The following is a 22088-nucleotide window of genomic DNA, read 5'->3' as shown; positions in this document are numbered from 1 at the left end:
CACAAAGACAGAAGTCTCTCCAGCTGTGACTACAGGAACCACAAAGACAGAAGTCTCTACAGCTGTTGGTACAGCAGCCACAAAGACAGAAGTCTCTCCAGCTGTTGGTACAGCAACCACAAAGACAGAGTAGCTGTTGGTACAGCAACCACAAAGACAGAAGTCTCTCCAGCTGTGACTACAGGAACCACAAAGACAGAAGTCTCAGCTGTGACTACAGGAACCACAAAGACAGAAGTCTCTACAGCTGTGACTACAGGAACCACAAAGACAGAAGTTCTCTCCAGCTGTTGGTACAGCAGCCACAAAGACAGAAGTCTCTCCAGCTGTGACTACAGGAACCACAAAGACAGAAGTCTCTCCAGCTGTGACTACAGGAACAACAAAGACAGAAGTCTCTCCAGCTGTTGGTACAGCAGCCACAAAGACAGAAGTCTCTCCAGCTGTGACTACAGGAACCACAAAGACAGAAGTCTCTACAGCTGTGACTACAGGAACCACAAAGACAGAAGTCTCTACAGCTGTGACTACAGGAACCACAAAGACAGAAGTCTCTCCAGCTGTGACTACAGGAACAACAAAGACAGAAGTCTCTACAGCTGTTGGTACAGCAGCCACAAAGACAGAAGTCTCTCCAGCTGTTGGTACAGCAGCCACAAAGACAGAAGTCTCTCCAGCTGTGACTACAGGAACCACAAAGACAGAAGTCTCTACAGCTGTGACTACAGGAACCACAAAGACAGAAGTCTCTCCAGCTGTTGGTACAGCAGCCACAAAGACAGAAGTCTCTCCAGCTGTTGGTACAGCAGCCACAAAGACAGAAGTCTCTCCAGCTGTGACTACAGGAACCACAAAGACAGAAGTCTCTCCAGCTGTGACTACAGGAACAACAAAGACAGAAGTCTCTCCAGCTGTGACTACAGGAACAACAAAGACAGAAGTCTCTACAGCTGTGACTACAGGAACAACAAAGACAGAAGTCTCTACAGCTGTGACTACAGGAACCACAAAGACAGAAGTCTCTACAGCTGTGACTACAGGAACAACAAAGACAGAAGTCTCTACAGCTGTGACTACAGGAACCACAAAGACAGAAGTCTCTCCAGCTGTGACTACAGGAACAACAAAGACAGAAGTCTCTACAGCTGTTGGTACAGCAGCCACAAAGACAGAAGTCTCTCCAGCTGTTGGTACAGCAGCCACAAAGACAGAAGTCTCTCCAGCTGTTAGTACAGCAGCCACAAAGACAGAAGTCTCTCCAGCTGTGACTACAGGAACAACAAAGACAGAAGTCTCTACAGCTGTTAGTACAGCAGCCACAAAGACAGAAGTCTCTCCAGCTGTTGGTACAGCAGCCACAAAGACAGAAGTCTCTACAGCTGTTGGTACAGCAGCCACAAAGACAGAAGTCTCTCCAGCTGTGACTACAGGAACAACAAAGACAGAAGTCTCTACAGCTGTTGGTACAGCAGCCACAAAGACAGAAGTCTCTCCAGCTGTGACTACAGGAACAACAAAGACAGAAGTCTCTACAGCTGTTGGTACAGCAACCACAAAGACAGAAGTCTCTCCAGCTGTGACTACAGCAGCCACAAAGACAGAAGTCTCTACAGCTGTTGGTACAGCAGCCACAAAGACAGAAGTCTCTCCAGCTGTTGGTACAGCAGCCACAAAGACAGAAGTCTCTACAGCTGTTGGTACAGCAGCCACAAAGACAGAAGTCTCTCCAGCTGTTAGTACAGCGGTCACAAAGACAGAAGTCTCTCCAGCTGTGACTACAGGAACCACAAACACAGAAATCTCTCCAGCTGTTGGTACAGCAGCCACAAAGACAGAAGTCTCTCCAGCTGTTAGTACAGCGGTCACAAAGACAGAAGTCTCTACAGCTGTTGGTACAGCAACCACAAAGACAGAAGTCTCTACAGCTGTTGGTACAGCAGCCACAAAGACAGAAGTCTCTCCAGCTGTTAGTACAGCGGTCACAAAGACAGAAGTCTCTCCAGCTGTGACTACAGGAACCACAAAGACAGAAGTCTCTCCAGCTGTTAGTACAGCGGTCACAAAGACAGAAGTCTCTCCAGCTGTGACTACAGGAACCACAAGACAGAAGTCTCTCCAGCTGTTGGTACAGCAGCCACAAAGACAGAAGTCTCTCCAGCTGTTGGTACAGCAGCCACAAAGACAGAAGTCTCTCCAGCTGTTGGTACAGCAGCCACAAAGACAGAAGTCTCTCCAGCTGTTGGTACAGCAGCCACAAAGACAGAAGTCTCTCCAGCTGTTAGTGCAGCGGTCACAAAGACAGAAGTCTCTCCAGCTGTTAGTACAGCAGCCACAAAGACAGAAGTCTCTCCAGCTGTTGGTACAGCAGCCACAAAGACAGAAGTCTCTCCAGCTGTTGGTACAGCAGCCACAAAGACAGAAGTCTCTCCAGCTGTTAGTGCAGCGGTCACAAAGACAGAAGTCTCTCCAGCTGTTAGTGCAGCGGTCACAAAGACAGAAGTTTCTCCAGCTGTGACTACAGGAACAACAAAGGCAGAAGTCTCTCCAGCTGTTAGTGCAGCACCCACAAAGACAGAAGTCTCTCCAGCTGTGACTACAGGAACCACAAAGACAGAAGTCTCTCCAGCTGTTAGTGCAGCAGCCACAAAGACAGAAGTCTCTCCAGCTGTGACTACAGGAACCACAAAGACAGAAGTCTCTACAGCTGTTAGTGCAGCAGCCACAAAGACAGAAGTCTCTCCAGCTGTTAGTACAGCAGCCACAAAGGCAGAAGTCTCTCCAGCTGTTAGTACAGCAGTCACAAAGGCAGAAGTCTCTCCAGCTGTTAGTACAGCAGCCACAAAGGCAGAAGTCTCTCCAGCTGTTAGTACAGCAGCCACAAAGACAGAAGTCTCTCCAGCTGTTAGTACAGCAGTCACAAAGGCAGAAGTCTCTCCAGCTGTTAGTACAGCAGCCACAAAGGCAGAAGTCTCTCCAGCTGTTAGTACAGCAGCCACAAAGGCAGAAGTCTCTCTAGTTGTGAGTGTAGTTGCTACAAAGACAAAACTATCACCTGTTAGCACAGCTCCTGCAAAGACTGAAGTGTCATCAATAACTACAAAGTCGGAAATCTTTCCATTTGTTAGTACAGTAGCCACAGAAACGGAAATACCACCAGGTGTTAGCAAACTATCTGCAAAGCAAGAAGTTTGTCAAGCTGTTAGTACAATCACCACAGACACAGGAGTCTCCTCAGTGGTTGGCACAAGTGTCACGAAGTGTGAAGTCTTACCAGTTGTTGGTAGTACAACCACAAAACCTTCTTGGGGTCAAATTGTTAACACCAATATAAAGAAGGAAGTTTGTGCAGTTGCGAGTTCAGTGCTCACAAAGACAGAAATCGGCACAACCCCTGCTACGACAGCAGTGTGTCCGGATATTAATACCGTATCCACTAGACTTGAAGCTAACCCTGCTAGTTTATTTACCTCAACGGAGACAAAAGATACTTGTATAAAGAAATCAGTTGATATATCTACTGTAACCAAAGAACTAACTCAGAAAAAGTCAAACACAAATATTTCAAGCTTGAACAAAAGTTGTCCGGAGAGATTGACACTTAAAAGTAAAGAAACAGATACTGAAACTGTGAAGACATCTTCCTCCAGTGGTAAAGTTCAGTACAGTGTCAGTCATAGTGTGGTAAACAAGGAGAAGTCCAAACTTGATATTGAAGATAAAGCTCTTGCTGAACAACTTACTCCACACACAGAATTTAAAGCTAAAAAAGACAGTAGTTGTGAAGGAAGTACATCTTTAGCAAAGTCCTACTTTGCTTCAGGTCAGAAGGAAATATTAATTTTCAACGAATCAGATTCCCAGGTTAGTGGTGAAGAGTGTGACTTAAAGTATACTACAGGTTTCAATAAGGATATATTTTTGAAGAATAGGGAGAAAGAGAACAGTGAAGATACAAAGCTCTTCAACAGAACAGCATTCAAAGGGAACAGTGAGAAAGACATAGGTGATTTTGAAACTCTGGAAGTGAATAGTGATAAAAGTTGTGATAGCAGCGAAGACCTGGAGGAGAAAGAAACCCCAACTGATTCTTCAGATACTGACGCAGATTTCCCTGTGGATCCCGTCGGTGGAATTTATTTGTTTTCCGAGGTAAGCAATTATATGTACAGTACATGCTGGCTTAACATATTTGCTTACCCTTTCTTGAGTGCTTCCAGAATTTTAATAGAACAAAGCATAATATAGTACAATATATCTATGTAAAATGCCCGTAATGCAACCCAACAAATTGCAGTATCATGAATACAATATATATCCTGTAAAGAATAAAATAACCTGCAAATTGAGTACATATAGGCAATCTTCACTATATGAGAGGGATGTGTCCTGCTGAGGTGGTGTTTAGTGTGAAAATTTGTACAGGCACTGAAAACAGTTTTCTCAAACAATGGTATAAATAGAAAATGCATTTTTGGGGGCTGATTTTCAGATGACTTAGGCAGGCCAAACTACTCAAGGGTCTTCATGCAGAAAAAAAAATACGCTAGTGTGAAGCGGACCTCACTGTGGAGTATGAGAGCTGCTGCTTGCCCTCGTGGTTTGAAATATTGCTGTAGGGTATTGTCATTTTTTCTTTGAGAATTAGTGGGGCGTTATAATATGAATTGCGTATAAGCAGGATTGTGAATAGCTAGGTATTTCTGTATTGAGAAGCTATGAAACATATTTTTGAGTTGCATAAAATGTTAAATGGCATAGTTAAAGAGTGCAGGATGGTGAAATAATATGGTACTTTATTTTATATGTAGAGCACCATAAGCTCTCACTTAACCAACTTTGTTGGCTGAACTGGCAGTAAGAAGTGAAAGAAAGGAATGGAGTCAAAGGGTATAAGAGTGAATATGGTGGTAAGTGAAAATTGGTCATGTGCTGTCTGTAAGAAAGGTGTTGGTACCAACTCAATAATGTGCGGTGATTGGAAGAGTTGCAGTGGTGCAAATGGTTGACTGCAGGGTATTGTGGACTATACATGTGCTTTATGTTCAGGATCTTATGTGGCTTTAACAAGTCTGTGTTGATGAGTTCTGCTACTTGGGTAACATGATCAGCACTGGTGGTGGAGTTGAAGCTAGCTCAATTACATGGGTCAGAAGTAGTTAAAAGAGCTACTACTTTTATTGATGGTAGGAGGACCCTTTCTTCACTTGGAAGGAAAGAGGTATGGGGAGCTTGGTGATGTATGGCTGTGAAACATGACGTACATAGGCTTGATTGAGCTAATGGTGAGATGTGTGTGTGATACAACACTGAAAATTAAGAAACTCTTTTCTGATCTAAGAGGGTGGCTGATTGTTGGCAAGGTTTTGATAATGGGTAAGCTGCGAGGGTTTGGGTATGTGGAGAAAATGGAGGAGACCAACTAGGTCACGAGGTGCTAACCATGAGGGAAAAGGATAATGGTTATGATGCTGACACCATAAAATGGTACTAAAAGTATAAAATTTGTGTAATATGTTTTCAGGCATTACAGTACATAGAAATGACATTTTTTCTTGTTACAGATGGCTCGTCGCAGGAAGGCAGAAACTCCAGCAGAGGCTGAGAATGAGGCAGCCTCACAGAGTGCTCGTAAGAGTAAGAAAATAAGTGAAGCTTCAGCTGAGGAAAATAGTAATGATAGTCATCAAGAAGTAAAAGAAAGCAGCACACGTAAGTCTTCACAGAGAAGCACGCGAGGAAGAGCTAGAGGGGACAGTAACAATGGAGAAGTGCAGGAAGAGGAGAATGGGAACTCCAGGTGCCTTAGAAGTACTCGTAGCAGGAGCGTGGAGAAAGATAAGGTGGCTGAGGCCGAGACCAGTAGGACAAGAACTACATCTCAGGGTCAAAGCAGCGACAAAGAAGAAGAGACAAATTTACAGAAAGGTCAACACCGGAGGAGGAGTTTGAGGAGCGAGAGTGCAGAAAGAGAAGTGCACACACCGGTAAGAAGGTCTAGAAGGTCTTCACGAGGGCACAGCACGGAACCTGATACAGAAGAGGAAAGTGTGGAAGAGAAGGTGGCTGTTGAAGCCCAGAAGCTAGAGAGCATCCAGGAGTTAAATGAAAGTCAAAATGAAACTCCTAAGAAGGCCGCAGATGCAGGGAAAGAGCAGCAGATTGAAGAAGGTGAAAATGGGGGAAAATCTCCTACTCCTAAGGTTGTTTCTCCAAAAGAGGAAGAGAAGTCTCGTGAAATTGTTCCCGATACTCCAAAGGATGATGCCTCGAGGAAAGAGACCGAAGTGAAGAAGGTTAAACAAGCTCACAAGAAACAAAATGATGATTCTCCTAAAAGACAGAGTGAAGAAACTCCTGGAAGAGCCAAGGGGGAAAGAAGTGAAGAAAGCACTCCCATCAAAGAAAGAAGTACATCCAAGAAATCTGCCCATAGGGACGGGGATGAAAGTGCCAGAAAAGAGGAAGGTAAGAGGAGAAGGTCAAGCATTAAAAATGAAGACGACAAAACGGAGAAAAATGAAGAACACCGACACGGCGACTCAAAGGAGGAAAAGAAAGACGCTTCACGACCAAAGTTGCAGCGGAATGAAGTGAAGGTTGTGGAAGAGAAATCCAAGATGACGGAGAAGAAATCGAGGAAGGACAGGTCACCCTCCAGTAGCAGGTTAGGTTTACTCGTGTTGGTTTTGATGGAAGTGAAAAATTCTTTTGTTGATACTAGCATTGAATAGTTTTCAGAGGATGTGAATTTTTAAGTACATCTTCAAGAAATGATAAAAGAGTCCGCAGTCAGAAAATGGAAAGAAATTTAACTGAGTAAAAATTTCTTGTTGTAGAACATTAACATCATCACACCTTTTATTATCAACACTCAAGCAAATGATAGTAATGAGGCAAAATATGTGGTGTGACTAAGTAAGATTTTAAGTGTTATAGTAGAATAGCAAGGCAATTGGTGGGTAGATACTGTACAAAGAAATAGTTGGCAAACGAGTGCAGGAGAAATGGCTGGAAGTGTGGCTGTTGGTAATGAGGGAATTATGGATGCTTGGGGAAGAGGGGCAAGCCAGCCTAGAAGCTTTAGAACCAGTATAGATATTGAATTTTATTGCTCAAATATATTTTATATCCAGTTTCTTTAACCCTCTCGGCCTCACACGACACCATTGTGGCGTCAAACACAAAAGGCAAAAAAACTTGCGCTCGGCCTAGCGACTCCACGTCCAATGGGATATATTTTCAAATAACTCAAAAACTATTCAGTGAAACTGACTTAACTTTGGGTGCTATTTGACGGACGTTGTTTTCTTTGTGTGGGCCTTATTACCTTCCCCGAGACATTCTTGGTCAACCGTGTGAGTGGTGTCGCTCTGGCCACTAGAGTGAGAGGAGGGTACGCTGTGTTATATTATTTTTCCTTTTACCACGATAGTCTACATGCTTTGTTCCTTACTTTGATATACAGTATAGTAAATATCAATGAACACCATAATACAAAAGGAAAATGTGAATGGAAATCGATATGTTACTAAACATTTTCCTACTTTTTCAACTTATACCTTAAAAAACTGGCTTAAATTTCAAGAATTTTCAAATTTTTATGGTTTCAGTCAATTTTACCCCATTACAATTTAAAAAAAAACCTTGGCAGTGAAATGAGCCCCCCAAAAATTATTTTTATTTTTTCAATGATTTTTCGGTAAAAACCTGAGGCTGAGCGTAAGTTTTCATGCATGTATGTGTCTCACACTGAGGCTGAGAGGGTTAATGGCTAAGGGTATACTGTATAAAGTGTTTACCCTTTACCCCAGTCATTTAAAATTTCCTTTGGATTTAGTTACTTCCTGAGGCAACTGCCATTAATTTTTTGTGCACTTGCATTGCTGTAACAAATGGTGAGTGCTTCAATAGTTAATCTAATTTGAAAATTATTGAAAGTGTGAAGGTGGTCTGTATTTTGGGTGAAAGTTTGTAACAAGAATATTCTAGCTGGGAAGTAGGAAGGTAGAAAGCATCAAGGTATAGGTTGGTATGATAAAGTGATTTAGATCAATGGGAAGGTAATAAATGAAGATAGAGAAGTGAGTAAAATCTGATTTGAATGAGTTAAGACAAATGCCCAGTCACTTTACTCTCCAAAATAAAGTAGATTGTTCACTGTAATAGCTTGTAACTGGAATATACAGTTTAAGAGATCCCCAGGCCAAGTCCACTGAGTAATCAGCCAGTGAAATTGCTTAACCTAGCAACCTCCACATTCCACACATACATTTAGTCTGACTGTAAAGATGTCAGTAAATTCTGCATGTCTAGCTTTGAAAACATGGATCATATTTAGTATAATATCCATTTTAGGGTGAATTAGTTTATCTTTGTGTGAGTGCTTATAATCTTGAATCACTTCTTTGAAGGACTTTACTGATCTAAGGCTCTGTCAAACAGCTCTCTTGTAACAGCACAAAACAATTTGTGGAGTTAAAGGCCCCCAGTTGATGTATACCCTATATATAATGGGGTGGGATGAGCAAGGGGATCACTGTATTTAGTGTATTATATTAATTTAAGTTAAGCATAAGCCACTTCCCTTCCTCTTCACCTAAATAATTGTTGCACTATGTTACTAATATTATTATGAACTAGAAAACTGAATTTATAAATACCTTTAGGTCATCAAGCGACTCGAGGTCACTATCTCCGAAGAAGGCAAAGGAAGGTACTTTCCGATCAGTTAAGAGAGACTCTGGTAGTGAAGAAGAGAGACGTGAGAAGAGGAAGAGTATTGATGGGAGAAGGGATTCAAAGGGGCACAAAGCCCATTGTGATGATGCCAAGAAGACCTCTCGTCCACGTTTACACAGAAATGAAGTGAAAATATCAGGGGATAAGTCTGAGAGGAGGAGGAGCAGGAAGGACAGGTTTTCGTCTGAGAGCAGGTGTGTAGAGTATTTTTATCCCATGCTTCTAAACATTTGACCCACTATGGTGTATGGCAGGGTTGGATTAATTCGTTAAATTTAAAGATATAGGTTACTTATTGATTTATCTCAATTTTAACTTGCCCTTTAAATAGATTAGAAAATCAGGGGGTTAGACCTCCAACTCATGCACCCATGGGCATAGGCTTATGAGCAACTGCCCTTTAGAATCTGGACAGACAGACATGGTCATCCAAGTAAATCACTTCAACAGTTTTAGGCAAAATAAGAAAGTAATTTTGTTAAAACTTTTCCGATAAAATTTCAATTCCGGCTATTGGAGAGTTCCGGGTTTGAGGGATTACTGTACAGTGGAGTCGGGATATATTGCAACTTTTTTATATCTTGGCTACCCGAATTATCAACATTTTCCAATATATAGCGATAAATTTATTAACAGTAGACTCTCAGCTTATGTGGGGTTATGTTCCTGGGACCTCACATAAAGTCAGAAACACTACTAAAAATCCCCTAAATTGACCCAAAAATACGTGTTGAAAAACTGTACAGTACAATACTTAATGTACTCTAAAAGACTAAAAAAATTATCTCTTGTACAAAATATATGATGTGTATATTCAAATTATTCGCTGTCTTGCAAGGATTCCAGCAATGTAATTTATATTCTGCTAACTTTAGTCTGTGCCATTTTATAAGATAACAACTTTTAAGCCTAAAACCAGTCACCCTTACCTGAAGTCAGAGAGGAGTTGATTTATTATGACAGCTGGGCCAGAGCCAGACAATGTTACCTAGTGGTATTTATTTATCTGTCATGTAGGGGGAGTTTATGTTTTTCTCTTATAAGATATTAATGAATTGACGTAAGAGGATATAATTAACATTGCTAGAATTCTTATAAGATAGTGATTAATTTGAATATAAACATGCTATAGTTTGCAATAGACAAAATTTTGAGTAATTATTTAGTACATTTTAGTATAAAGGACTAAAATTTTTATCCCTTGTGCAAAATATATGATATCTATATTCAAATTATTCACTGTCTTACAAGGATTCCAGCAATGCAATTTATATTCTGCTAACTTTAGTCTGTGCCATTTTATGTCAAGTTTAGTCACTTTTATTGGCCTCCAGAACCTAACCCTATTTTCCCGATTGATTACATGTAATTATATATATAGCGAACATCCTTGGACCCTATCTCACGATATATCCCGACCCTACTGTATTGCCTTCTGACTTTGAATCTATTGAATGAAAGTTTTCAGTGACATGTAAATATTAAAAAAAAAAACCACCTAGGTGTAGTTGCAGGCGTACTTCATACTGTCTGGGACACTTGGAGGTAGTTTTAACCCAGAAATAGTAAATTTATCCTTATTTTTATGACTACAGTAGTTGTTAGTGACTTCAGAAGAATGACTTTCTAGTACTTTCAGGTCATCTAGTGATTCATCGAGGTCACCATCTCCCAAGAAACACAAAAAGTTGCATTCATCTTCATCCTCAAGTTCAAGCAGCTCTTCAAGATCCAGATCAAGGTCAAGGCATTCACGGAAAAAGTTTGGTTCTGCCAAGAAGACAGAGTCTGATCGCAAGAAATCGCCCCTTACAAAGAGGCTGACTTCTCGTTCTCCAGATATAAAGTTAAAAGAAGACAGTGATGATGAGATGATAAAGCATAAGCCAATATCTTTCCACGGTAGAAAGACCCGTCACTCTCGATCACGATCAAGGTAAACTAATGTTCTTGGCAGTATGTGGGATATACAGTATATAATTAATGAAGACCAGGGACATGTTCGATGTCAATATGTGAATGTTCATTATTATTGTTGCATATTAGCATTTTATGTTGAATGTAAAGTAGTGTTTGGGAATACTGTATATACTATTTATATTGTAAATACAGGGCCCCTCAAATTCGAGGGGTTTGGGTTATCAAAATGGCTGCGAATCGCCAAATCCGTGAAAAAAGTTTGCTGACCTGTGGGGGAGGAGGGTACATTTTTACTTGTGTACATAGAAATGTACACAGTATTCCTTCCATGTGTTTGACCTTAGGACAATTATTTCTTTTACCTGTATTGTATACTGTGTGTGTGCGTGTGTGTGCATGCGTGCAGAACACATACAAATAAATAATAATGGGAAAATACTCGCAAATAATCGGAAACAAATTTGAGAGTAAATTTTGCTGGTTGGTATTGGTAAACATCTGTAAACAATGCATTTTGCAGGTCTCCAAGGGCAAAAATACAGAAATCAAATTCAGGGTTGAGCAGCCCTGGACGAGACAGGTCTCGATCTGGCAGTAGAAGAGACAGTATCCGCTCAGATAAACACCAGGAAGAAGAGAAAGAGAACAAGGAGACCAAGATCACTATTGATTATTCCACTTTCAAGTCTGTGAGGAAAGGTAAGCCTACAACATTTAAGGGTAACAATGTGGTAATTGGTTGCAATATATTGTGCTTAAATGAATTTATTCTATACATTTATTCTGTCCGGTGTAATGGGATTAGAATTTAAGATAATTGTTAGAGATGTTTCATGCAAATGCTGCTGACATTTTCCAATATTGAACCATATATTTTATTGCCACTTTTAAGAGGATTTGTATATTTGAAAAGATGCATGTTGTATATGGTTCATAAAGCATTATCTGAGAGAGAATGTCATGGTCAAAACCTACAAGATAAAGAACTGAGATGGAGGAGGATGTCATTTTTAAGTCTTATGGTGCTAAAAGAGTAGTGTAGAGTCAAGGAGACAAAGTGAGGACTACCTGCACAGTATAGTATATACTCTCCCGGGTATACATACAGAGGTATTCTTATAGCCTTTGACCACTTGTGTGATACTTACCTTGTTTTTCATGCCATTCATCATACAGTATATACTCTTAGTAGGATGCTTATTATTTCTTCCTCTCTATATTTCAACATATTTGCACTTTGTCATTTCCTTAGCTTTTCCTGATTTTAATCTGCTTATTGCTGTTTTTCATATTTATCCTTGATATTTCAATCTGTACTTACAGTTTTTCTCTTCCTATCCCTAGCATGAAACCATTACATATTTTCCTTTATTAAATCTTAAAACATATATTCCATGTTGTCTCCTATTTGTATTGTGGTTCTTATCTTTGTATCTTTTATTCTACTATAGTTATTTCTTTCCCTTTACACGATTATCTATTTCCTGCTAAACTACAGCTTTTATTCCATATTTCTCAGCCTTTCCTTCCCCTTAAAATCTTGCACCAGTTTCTTTGCCCCTTTAACTCTCTCTCTCTCTCTCGTTATAGTTCCTTCCTCTCCTACTTTTCTGTTGGTATATTTTATTTACTGGTTGGTATATTTTATTTACTGGTTTTTTCTTTATGCTTCTTCCATGCCATTGCCTCTTTGATTAATATGCTCCACTATGTATCTTTAATTTTATATCAGTTAATTTCTTCCCACAAGCAAATTCCTCTGCCTTACTGCTAACCACCACAGGTTATTGCTGATATCGTTATTATACTTACTGACTTAGTCTCGTCAAACTCTCCATTTTGTTTAATATACCGTTGTGTATCCCAATAAAGTGTTATGCACATTGTCTTGAATTTCAGTAAGTCTAGCACGTGGTAAGTCACGTGAAGAGGAAGAAGTTGATAAACCCAAGAAGAGGAAGTGGGGCAATACTTCGTCAAAGAAGATGTCTGTTGACATATCTTCTGCTTCATTAAAGGTATTACAATTGTGTGATGTTACTTCTTAACAATTTAATATTCCTTATATCTTATCTTTGACATTTTTATTTTAATGTAGAAATTATCTTGTTTTGCAAATTCCTGTTAATGTCATTCACCAAACTTTTCCTTGATGTGAATTTGCTTCCCTATCTCTAGTAAAGGCTTCCCCTGATTTATGGAAGGTTTCTATTCCAGAAAAACCTTTTTATAAATCTACTTTTTCTAAGTTGGATCACATTTTCCTATAGACGTAGGTGAGTGATGATAATTGATGCCATGCAGCTGACTCTTTCCACTGTACAGACTGCACTTCATTTGACAATATTGTAAACTAGATTCACAACAACACATAATTTGCCAACCTCCCTGAGGAAAGATTTTCTGTTCACCTCTTCTTGTATATATAATAGCAGTACATGCCTAACTGACACATTGATTAGGTTGAGCCACAGTTAGCAATGGTATAATGAGTAAGAGGAGATGTTTTTCTTATTTCCATTGTGTTACTAATGTTAACATATTGTTTTATGGCCATTTTCCATGGGTTATGTCTGATCACCTGATGGTACCACTCCATATTGTCTCTTATGGGGTTGGGTAGTATCAGTCTTTGATTGCCTTGTGGAGATAAAACTGCCTTGCCAGCTGTTCCTATGTTGTAAGTTAGCAATAAAAAGGGCATCGAGCTATAAACCTTTGCTTCAAACATGCCTGATATTATATGGGACACCAGAGCTGTGTTCTTCCCCTTGTCCCTGCTGGATCTTATGGGTCAGTGAGCATTTCATAGCCTGTTACTTTTGCTTAATAGTAAAGGAGTGTGAACTCGGGTAGTGCCCTGAGAGGCTGCTTCATCATCCCTGAAGCTTTTTGTGGTGGGTCACCCTGTGGCCGCTACTACCTTTGGTGTGACATTAGGTTTTGCACCAAGGCTTGTAGAGGGGGAGGTGGGGGTGGCATTCCTGTTTTGTTAGATCCCAATTTAATAAATTATTTACAATATAATGAGGTAATGACTGTGCCAGTGCGGAGGTCCTTAGGGAGCCTTAGTACTTGGTGTCGAGTCCCTTGTTTTCATTAGGCATTCTTGATGATGTCAAGGTTTGCATTATTCCAACACTGTTGATTGTTTAGGTGTAGTAGTAATGTTATCAATCTGTGATTCACATTTCCTTTTTAGGAAATGTATTCTTTTCTGCACTGATGACAGTAAAGTCTCTCTTAACTGGATTATATGTTGAGCAGCCAGTCAGATTAAGGGAGAATTTCAGTTACTTATACATGTTCCCTTAATCTGACAAAGGCTCCCTGAATCCCAAATTTGTGTGCTTTTCTGGATTTTGATGTAAGTTACCATCAGTATAAACCCAAAGCATGGGGTAATGAGAAAAATGTACCTAAGATGAATACAGCACGAAGCTAAAACAAGAAATAAAGTACTGCAAATGCCTTGTACAATATTTTCTCTTAAACATTTACATAGTTGATCTTTTATGCAGTGAAAGTGGAATATACATACAGTACAGTAAGGGTTGTGCCCACTGTAGTGAATATTGGTTCATTGCTTATAGCAGATATAAGCATGATCCAAAGTTACAGGAGACCAAGAGAAAATCCATATTAACAGGGTGGTAGACTGGATTTTTTCATATGTAACTGGAAATAGTGATAATCAGGCAACAAACTGGATGACTTTATTTAGTTATTGGCAACTTGTTAAGGGAATCTTTACTGAACCTGGTGCAGGGTTTTAGTGAGAGGAATCATGAAGTATTCTGTAATCTTCACCACACTTTTAAGAGCCCCCCCCCTCCTAGTCTCTAAACAAATAGCTCCCAGAAGAGTCAGAATAGTTGTTGTTAACTTCCTTGCGACTTTATTTTCATTAGGACCTAACAAACTGGTTGGGTCTTCTTCACTATCAATTGTATTTAATGTATCTTAACTTTGGAAAGCTAGTCACTTAGCATGGATGGCCTGGCTGGCCCTTCCCCTTGTCTCCTGTAGACCATTGTGCAGGGGTTCGGTGGGTACTGGTTCCTTGGACTTAAAATACAAGCACTTGGCCCAGAACCTTAGGGACCATATTGTTAGGGCACCTCAATAGATTAAATACAGTACAGTACTAAATCTTGCTTTGAGAAACCTAAACAGGAAAAGAAAAAATGTATTTTAGAAAGATTTAATGTGTTTAATTTTTTCTAATATCACTTTTCAGACTATAATCCCAGATGTGAAGCCATTATCAGCTTCAGAAGTTCATATGGGTGAAGATTCTGGTCCTGAGAGTGGTGAGGCAAGTGATTTTGAGGGCCCTGAGCCTCCACCAGCCATGTATCAAACAGTGAAAGAAGAATTGGAGGAGAGAGTAGAGACCAAGCCAAGACGTGAGGTGAGGGAAGTGTCTCCTGTTCCCATCAAACAGAAGAGGCGTTCCTTAACACCAGAAGAAAGTAAGCTTTTCACCATATTGGCATGTAGTGTAGTTGCCATGCCTTTTTAAACATTAAGATCAAATGAATAACATCTGAAGGGAGAATGTATGTATTTTCACATGATTTTGATCATTGACTAGACATTGCATGAGCAAAGGCTTGGACAGAGAGAGTGAGTGGTTGTAGGAATTGTCTTGTTGTAAAATAGTTTTCATAAGTTTTTGTTTTCCAGATATAAATTTAGTAAAATCTCCTAATTTTGAAATACTGTACTCGGGTGTATTTTGCCGGCGTAGATTGTTCTAGTAACTGGTAGTATTAGTAATGGTTGCCCCTTGTGCTTGAGGATGGTGGCTGTAAGCCATTGTTACTAAGGAAGGTGGTATGTTGGGCAGAAGTCCAGGCTTAGTACAGTGTGCTGTATCCACACTGTCCCTATCAGGTGCCTTTAGAAGAAATTGGTAAGTTCATTAGTTGGAATATATATTTAGGGATTTTACTTTAATGTTAATAGTTTATATTATTCCCATACCACTTTTACATTAAAGGGAATAAAGTAATGTTGATTGGTTAACAGACTTTAGAGTGGTTGATCCTATCTTTAGTGTCATAAACTTTGAATGCCAAGGTGTACAAGTGCTATACTGTGGAAGTTAGCAAGCTCAAGTTTTTGCAGTTAGTATATTTGGCCTTTTTGTTTATAGCTGATGGAGATGCCTAGGTTTAACAAAGTAACAGGTAAAACATATAGTTATTTAGAACCTTGTGGAAGGAGAGTGCTCAAAGCAGAACACACATATTGCAGCTGGAAGAATAAACAAGTGAATGGCAGCTAAGGAAAATGCTCTTGTTTTCTCTTAATTTTAGTCTCTAATTTATTGTACAGTAGTAGTAAAAGGCTTAAAGTGAAGAGGGAAACATGAAAGGAATTACCTTTAGTATTTTACAATTATTTTAAGGGACAATTTGGTTGTTAATTATACTTTCTTGTTGTGCTGGATAATTATTTCTATTTAAATTTTATCAGAACCAGTCCGCAAGATTCACATGTTTGAGGGGCCTGTCCCAAGCAGCAAGCCAGCTATTGCACCAGCACGAAATCCACCATCCAGAGTTGTGTATGTTCAGAACCTGGTGCGCCCATTCACCATTAACCAGCTCCGTGAACTACTTCAGAGGACTGGACGACTGGTTGAAACTGGATTTTGGATAGATAATATAAAGTCCAAGTGTCTTGCAATGGTAAGTTTGTTCTAAATTAATACTTTTACAAATTCCAGTCTCTAGAAATTATTGATAAATTTAAATACTTAGAGATAATGAATTGTGTATTTGCTGCCATCGGTTACATTTTATGCATGTTCGTCATCGACTAATAATTTGAGTTGCATGTTAGTCACAAAATATTGGTGGAAGTCATGAATTTTGTTTTTTCTTCTATGAAAAGGCATTAAAAAATAACAGGCTTTTAAAGTAGATATATGAAAATGTATGAAGAAAAGGGAAGATTGCAAACATAATGACAGTTGAATGAAAGATCGTTATCTGAATGGGTTTTCATCATATAAATGTTATCTGCTGTGTCATTAATACCGAAGATTTTTTTCTACCTTGCTCAAATTTTCATTTCAGTATGAAACAGAGGACCAGGCCCAGGAGACTCGTGTGGCCTTGCATGGTGTCAAGTGGCCTGTCTCCAATCCCAAGAATTTGTTCGTTGACTTCTCTACCGAGGTATGGGAAAAATTATCCTCGGCTTTTTATGTAATATTCTAGGAAATTGTCTTTAATATTTATAGTTTTTGAGTAGTTTAGGCTTATGTTTCCCTAAGAATAAGCAGGTTTTACAGTTTACATAATTTGTCAGGGCTTTCATTACTCTGTATTTCATTGAGGATTCAAGGAATTTAGTAGAGAAACTTCATTGATTTATTATTTTGGAAAGTGTTGGAGCTTATATTTAATGTTATAATTTTATACACTGAACACAGGAGGAAATGAAAAAGAGAATGGAAGATTTTGCTCCACCACCTCAAAAGGCGATTGAAGACCGACGTGATGATAGATGGCGGGTGAGTAAAGAGGCTTGGATTGTTGATGACTGTTTTTAATAAAGTTCATTGATTATGTTCCAAAACCTGGGTAAAGTAATGACTTTATAACCAGCTTTCAATTTTTTAAGTTAGGAGATATTTGTATCATTCAGTTCATGGCTGTTCGTGGTTGCTTCGTCAAAAAACAGGATTGTTGAACAGTTTTACACATTTTTAATGGGAATTTATTTATACATTCTCATTTTTTTTCTATAATGTATTCCTACACTATACAAGGCAACATTTACTTGTCCACTATGTGCAAATTCTCAGTTAGTTTCTCTACTCTGTATTTGCACTTACACACCCCACTTTTGCCTCGCACAAAAAGATGATATTAATGTCCAGTCATAATATATAAGATTTTTCTTGACAAATCCTTGCTATATTCATACAAGTGACTGACCTCCCATCTTTTGCACATGTACTGTACATTCTTTAGTTAACTTTTGTATAATCTCGTCTTCAGCGAGAGGGACCAGTACGTGAGTGGGATTTGGCCAAGATAGGAGAACGTTCACCTGGAGAGAGAGAGAGGGAGAGAGAGAGACTCCGACGAGAAAGGGAAGAAGAAAGACTGCGTGAACGTCACAAAAGCCGTAGTCCAACTGGACCTGAAGGTATGTCTTAGTTTAACTGTGTAGATTGTTTCGTACTTAGTCATTATCAATTGTATTTAGTCATCTTTAGTGATAGAAAGTTACTTATAAATGAAAATGTATTTGTGTGAAATAGATGAAGAAGCTATATATTTTTCCATGCTTTTGATTGTTAGTAGAAATGAATAATGCACCCATTTGAATACATTATAGGAGACCAAAATAAGAAACCAGAGGAGCCTCCCGCCAAGCTTTTGGATGATTTATTCCGCAAAACCAAAGCTCAGCCAGCAATATACTGGCTTCCTTTAACTGCTGAGCAGGTTAGTTACACCTTAACTGTTGAGGTTTTACTAGATGTTGTAGAAAATCTGAGTGACTTTTGCACGATAATCTTTTCAAAGGATTATTAAGTTTAAGGTTCCATTTTACTGTGGGTTTTTGGATAGATTCCTTATAATATCCAAATGTATTATTCTATACTGATTTATACAGTAATTATCTTGTGGATATTTACTACTGTAAAGACCAGTACTATCTTTTAAGGTCATTCCATGGAATGCTCCCCAGTTTTTCTAATCATAAGTACTGGTGGTACATTCTAAATGGCCTTGCATCATAGGTTGTGGGTGGGTGTCTCAGATAGATCATATTTTCTAACATGTAGATGAATTATAGATTGCTGAAAAAGAGGCACAACGTCGCCAGAAGATGGCAGAGTTAGAGCGACGCCAGGCAGAGATGAGAGCTGCTAGAGAAAAGGAACGTGAAGAATGGGAGCGCGTAAGAGCCGAGCGCAAAAAAGAAAGAGAAAAAGAGAGAGAACGAGAAAAGGAGAAGGAGAAAGAACGGGAAAAAGAGAGGGAAAAAAATTCTCGTAAATCCCGATCGAAGTCTAGATCACGCAGGAGAAGCAGATCACCAAGAAGATCTCCTCGCAGATCTCCACGCAGGTCACCCAGGCGATCATCTGCCAAGAGATCACCTAAAAGATCACCCAAGAGGTCTCCAGGGAAATCTCCACGAAGGTATATACAGGATCAAAAAAAGTAAAATAAAATATAAATATCCATTTTACATAACTTCCCACTGGCTGAAAATTACTTCACCTGTTGCCTTAAATATCAATTTATATGAAACTTTTTCGTTATTGGTCATAAGCATCGGTATTGTATGAAGTACTAAATAAGAGAGTGACTTTCCTCTTCTCTCCCTTTATTTTCCTTTTCTCTTGCCACCCTTTTTCTTCTCTATTCCTTATGACTATCTACAATTTTCTCCACTTTGTTACCCTTTGACAATCATTGTTTTGGCAATTATTTTTGTACTTTTTGTTTCCCATCTTCCTCATTGTTTCTGATATATTGATTCTTGATTTAATTTTTTAATTAACTAGCATTTTTCCTAAAAGATCACCACAGCGGCAGCGACGGTCACCCAGTAGGGAATCTCGTAGGTCACGACGTAGGAGCCGAAGCCGCTCACGATCCCGCAGCTGATTCCATGGTGGCATTAAATGAGGGGAGCCGATGACCTTGTGGAGGATAACACGGAGTGTGCATTGTCCAGATTGCTGTGGGCACAGTAGCACAAGGAGAGTTTGCTCAACATCATGGAACTAAAAACAAAACACAAGATGCTTCAACACTGCAGCTACAGCAAGCCAGCTCTCGCTACTCCCAAGGTTACTGTTACGTCCGTCTGTGCTATCTCCCCTCCAACGTCCGCTTCCCAACTCCATCCTGTCGTCCTTCCCAAATGCCCATTCTCTCCCTCCTACAGGTATTCCCACTCAGTGCTCTTCTGATTTTAGGTTTAACTTTCACTTTTTCATCAAGATCCTTGTCGATGACAAAGCTCAGGTGGAATTAGTTGTAGGAGGATGCTTTGGAGGTCAAAGTAATTTTCTATTATTAAGTTCTTGTTTTTTGAGCCATTGTAGGACATCTTGTCATTGGTTTGTATCCATTGGGTAAGTATGTTTAATTCATTTTACCTTTGATTAGTTAGTAGGTTAGTTTAGGGTAGATGATGCTTATTTTTGTTTTATTTATGTATCAGAAGAGCATTGGGTGGTAAGGGAAGTGTTGAAAGCGTTATTGGTGAAGAGATCCACTGCGCTGTATGGGCGGGCAACAACGATGATTCTCCAGAGTATCGGCGGGAACTTCGATGATCATCTCTAGAGACCGGCGTATGTTTTAATGCTTCCTCATGGAATGCCTTTCTCCAAAGCTGCATAGCTATGTACCATGGCTCAAAATGCCAAAGCTTGTAAGAGATGGTTATTGTTCTTTACAAGCCTACACATACAGTGATTGTGACTGGACTGTACCTGTGTCCGTGTTAAGAGTTATTTATGCAACAATGTGGTGTTTTCTGTTTTGTGTGATGCCACAGACAGTGTAGCAGAACACTGAAAACCAGTGTCTTAACGTGTACGATAAGGTGGGAAATGTGATATACCTCCCCGTATAGACGTTGAAGTGCAAGCAAAGTACTGCTGAGGCCAAGTGGCGCAATATAAAAGAGCCGAGTTTGTTGACAGTTCTCACATAATTATTGCACCTGATTATGGTAGAAAAAACATATCCAGGCAAAGAAATGCCTTGTGCAGATGTGAATTGGACTAGTAAAATGCAGTAGTTCGCATCTAAATCACACCTCTCTGTACAGAGAAACCTTTTTATCCTGTGTGTGAGGAGTACAAAATTTCTAAGTGATTATTTGCAAGCCCCTGTCTTATAAATATATGTTAAGGCAAATGTCTGGTGTTATCACCAGATAGTTTTCCCAATTGTGGTAATTAATATAATGTGTATTAATAAATCCGCTTGTCTTTTTTTAGTATTTTGATGTTAAATCTTCAGTGAGTTTATGCACTAGGTTTTTATTGTTTGAGAAATTCATAATTTCTTCAGTTGTGATGACTTATGGGTGATTGTTTATAATTGAAAGTCATTAAAACTACACCCTTCAAATTAGTGTTTCTCTCCTGTCACACCAAAATCTAATTCATTAAAAGATTGGTAGTGAAGGAAATACAAATAAGAGATGGACTTTATTCCTGACATTTTATCATAGGACTTTGTAATTACAAAAGTCTTGTGATGAAACATCAGGAATAAAGCTCCACCTCTTAGTTGTGTTTCCTTCTCTACCATCTGTCAACTTTGAACAATGTTCATGAAAAGGTTATAATAAACAGTAAAAGTTTTCATCAGTTCCCCAGGAGTCAAGGACGGATATAAATAGAGGGAGAGTCGTCAACCTCTGAACCCCCTCGTTATCTTGCACATGTTCTCTGATATAAAAAAATAAAATGGAGGCAATTTTCCTCCTTAACCTGATAACAGCAACATACATTCTCGAATGATAATTTAAGCGTACGAGTGGGAAATACATTCTGGAATTCATTGTGTTTTGAATGCAGTGTACGAAATCCCAAGTTGAAGTATACCTGTATATGCAAGTAAATCACTAGTTGCGTGTGATCTAGGTATATGCTGATAACCACAAGGAAAGAAGAAAACACAAAGTTCCCAAGCGCTTATGTGTAATTCACATCTTCAGGGGTGAGTACAGACTGTACTCACACCTGAAGATGTGAATTACACAAAAGCATTTGGAAACTTTGTGTTTTCTTCTTTCCTTGTGGTTTTCAGCATATACCTGGATATATTTAAAATTACGAATGAATGCACGTATTCCTGTAAAGTAATATATATACAGATAGACCCCGACTTATGACTGCTTCGACTTACGACCGCCGCAGTTGTGACCATTTTTTTTTATCCAAATGACACGCGCATTTTCTATACCGAAACGTTTCCAGTTAATGTAGTCTCCATGTATAATTAGAAAATTATGGGGGCCCCATGTGCATTCAGCTGACTACATTAAAGGTAAGTGCACAGTTACACTTTTTTTAGTATGGACTGTGAAAGTATGAGATCTCTATACCTTGGTCAGCCTTCACTATTGATACGCCATTTTTATTCTGTTGTAAATTCGTTTTCAAGTAGTCCTATGTTGATCATGACCAGATATTTGAAAGGCTCCACATCCTCAATATTTTGTCCATTCAATAAGATGAGTCCTTCCCAAGTATGGTCTGTTCTCATGACCAGTTGCTCTAAGTTACTGAAATAATAGTACTGGTATAAATTTATTATTGTAAACAACTTTGTGATCAACAACTAACTCATGTGTAAAGTAAAATAAAATTAATATGAATCAACATGTCATTCAAATACAGTAGTACAACATTAAAAGTAACT

At 39.1% G+C, this 22088-nt stretch overlaps 1 protein-coding gene across 1 annotated transcript in view; it reads left to right on the top strand.

Moving 5' to 3' along the window:
- LOC121854584 (mucin-17-like) overlaps positions 1–20789 on the top strand; it is a 42733-nt gene extending 21944 nt beyond the window's left edge. Inside the window, 16 exon segments of the mRNA XM_042349265.1 lie at positions 14–107; positions 294–2516; positions 2519–4149; positions 5562–6664; positions 8667–8933; positions 10379–10675; positions 11180–11358; positions 12559–12677; positions 14900–15134; positions 16144–16358; positions 16749–16850; positions 17108–17188; positions 17679–17829; positions 18022–18131; positions 18487–18836; positions 19220–20789. Coding sequence (XP_042205199.1) covers positions 14–107; positions 294–2516; positions 2519–4149; positions 5562–6664; positions 8667–8933; positions 10379–10675; positions 11180–11358; positions 12559–12677; positions 14900–15134; positions 16144–16358; positions 16749–16850; positions 17108–17188; positions 17679–17829; positions 18022–18131; positions 18487–18836; positions 19220–19307 — 7245 coding nt within the window. The 3' untranslated portion in view covers positions 19308–20789.
- Positions 20790–22088: the final 1299 nt, after the last annotated feature.

Source organism: Homarus americanus, unplaced genomic scaffold (assembly GCF_018991925.1).
Source record: "Homarus americanus isolate GMGI-L3 unplaced genomic scaffold, GMGI_Hamer_2.0 scaffold54302, whole genome shotgun sequence".
NCBI classification, from domain to species: Eukaryota; Metazoa; Arthropoda; class Malacostraca; order Decapoda; family Nephropidae; genus Homarus; species Homarus americanus.
Note: the sequence above shows the minus strand (reverse complement) of the source record. Positions and strands in the feature narration are given on the sequence as shown.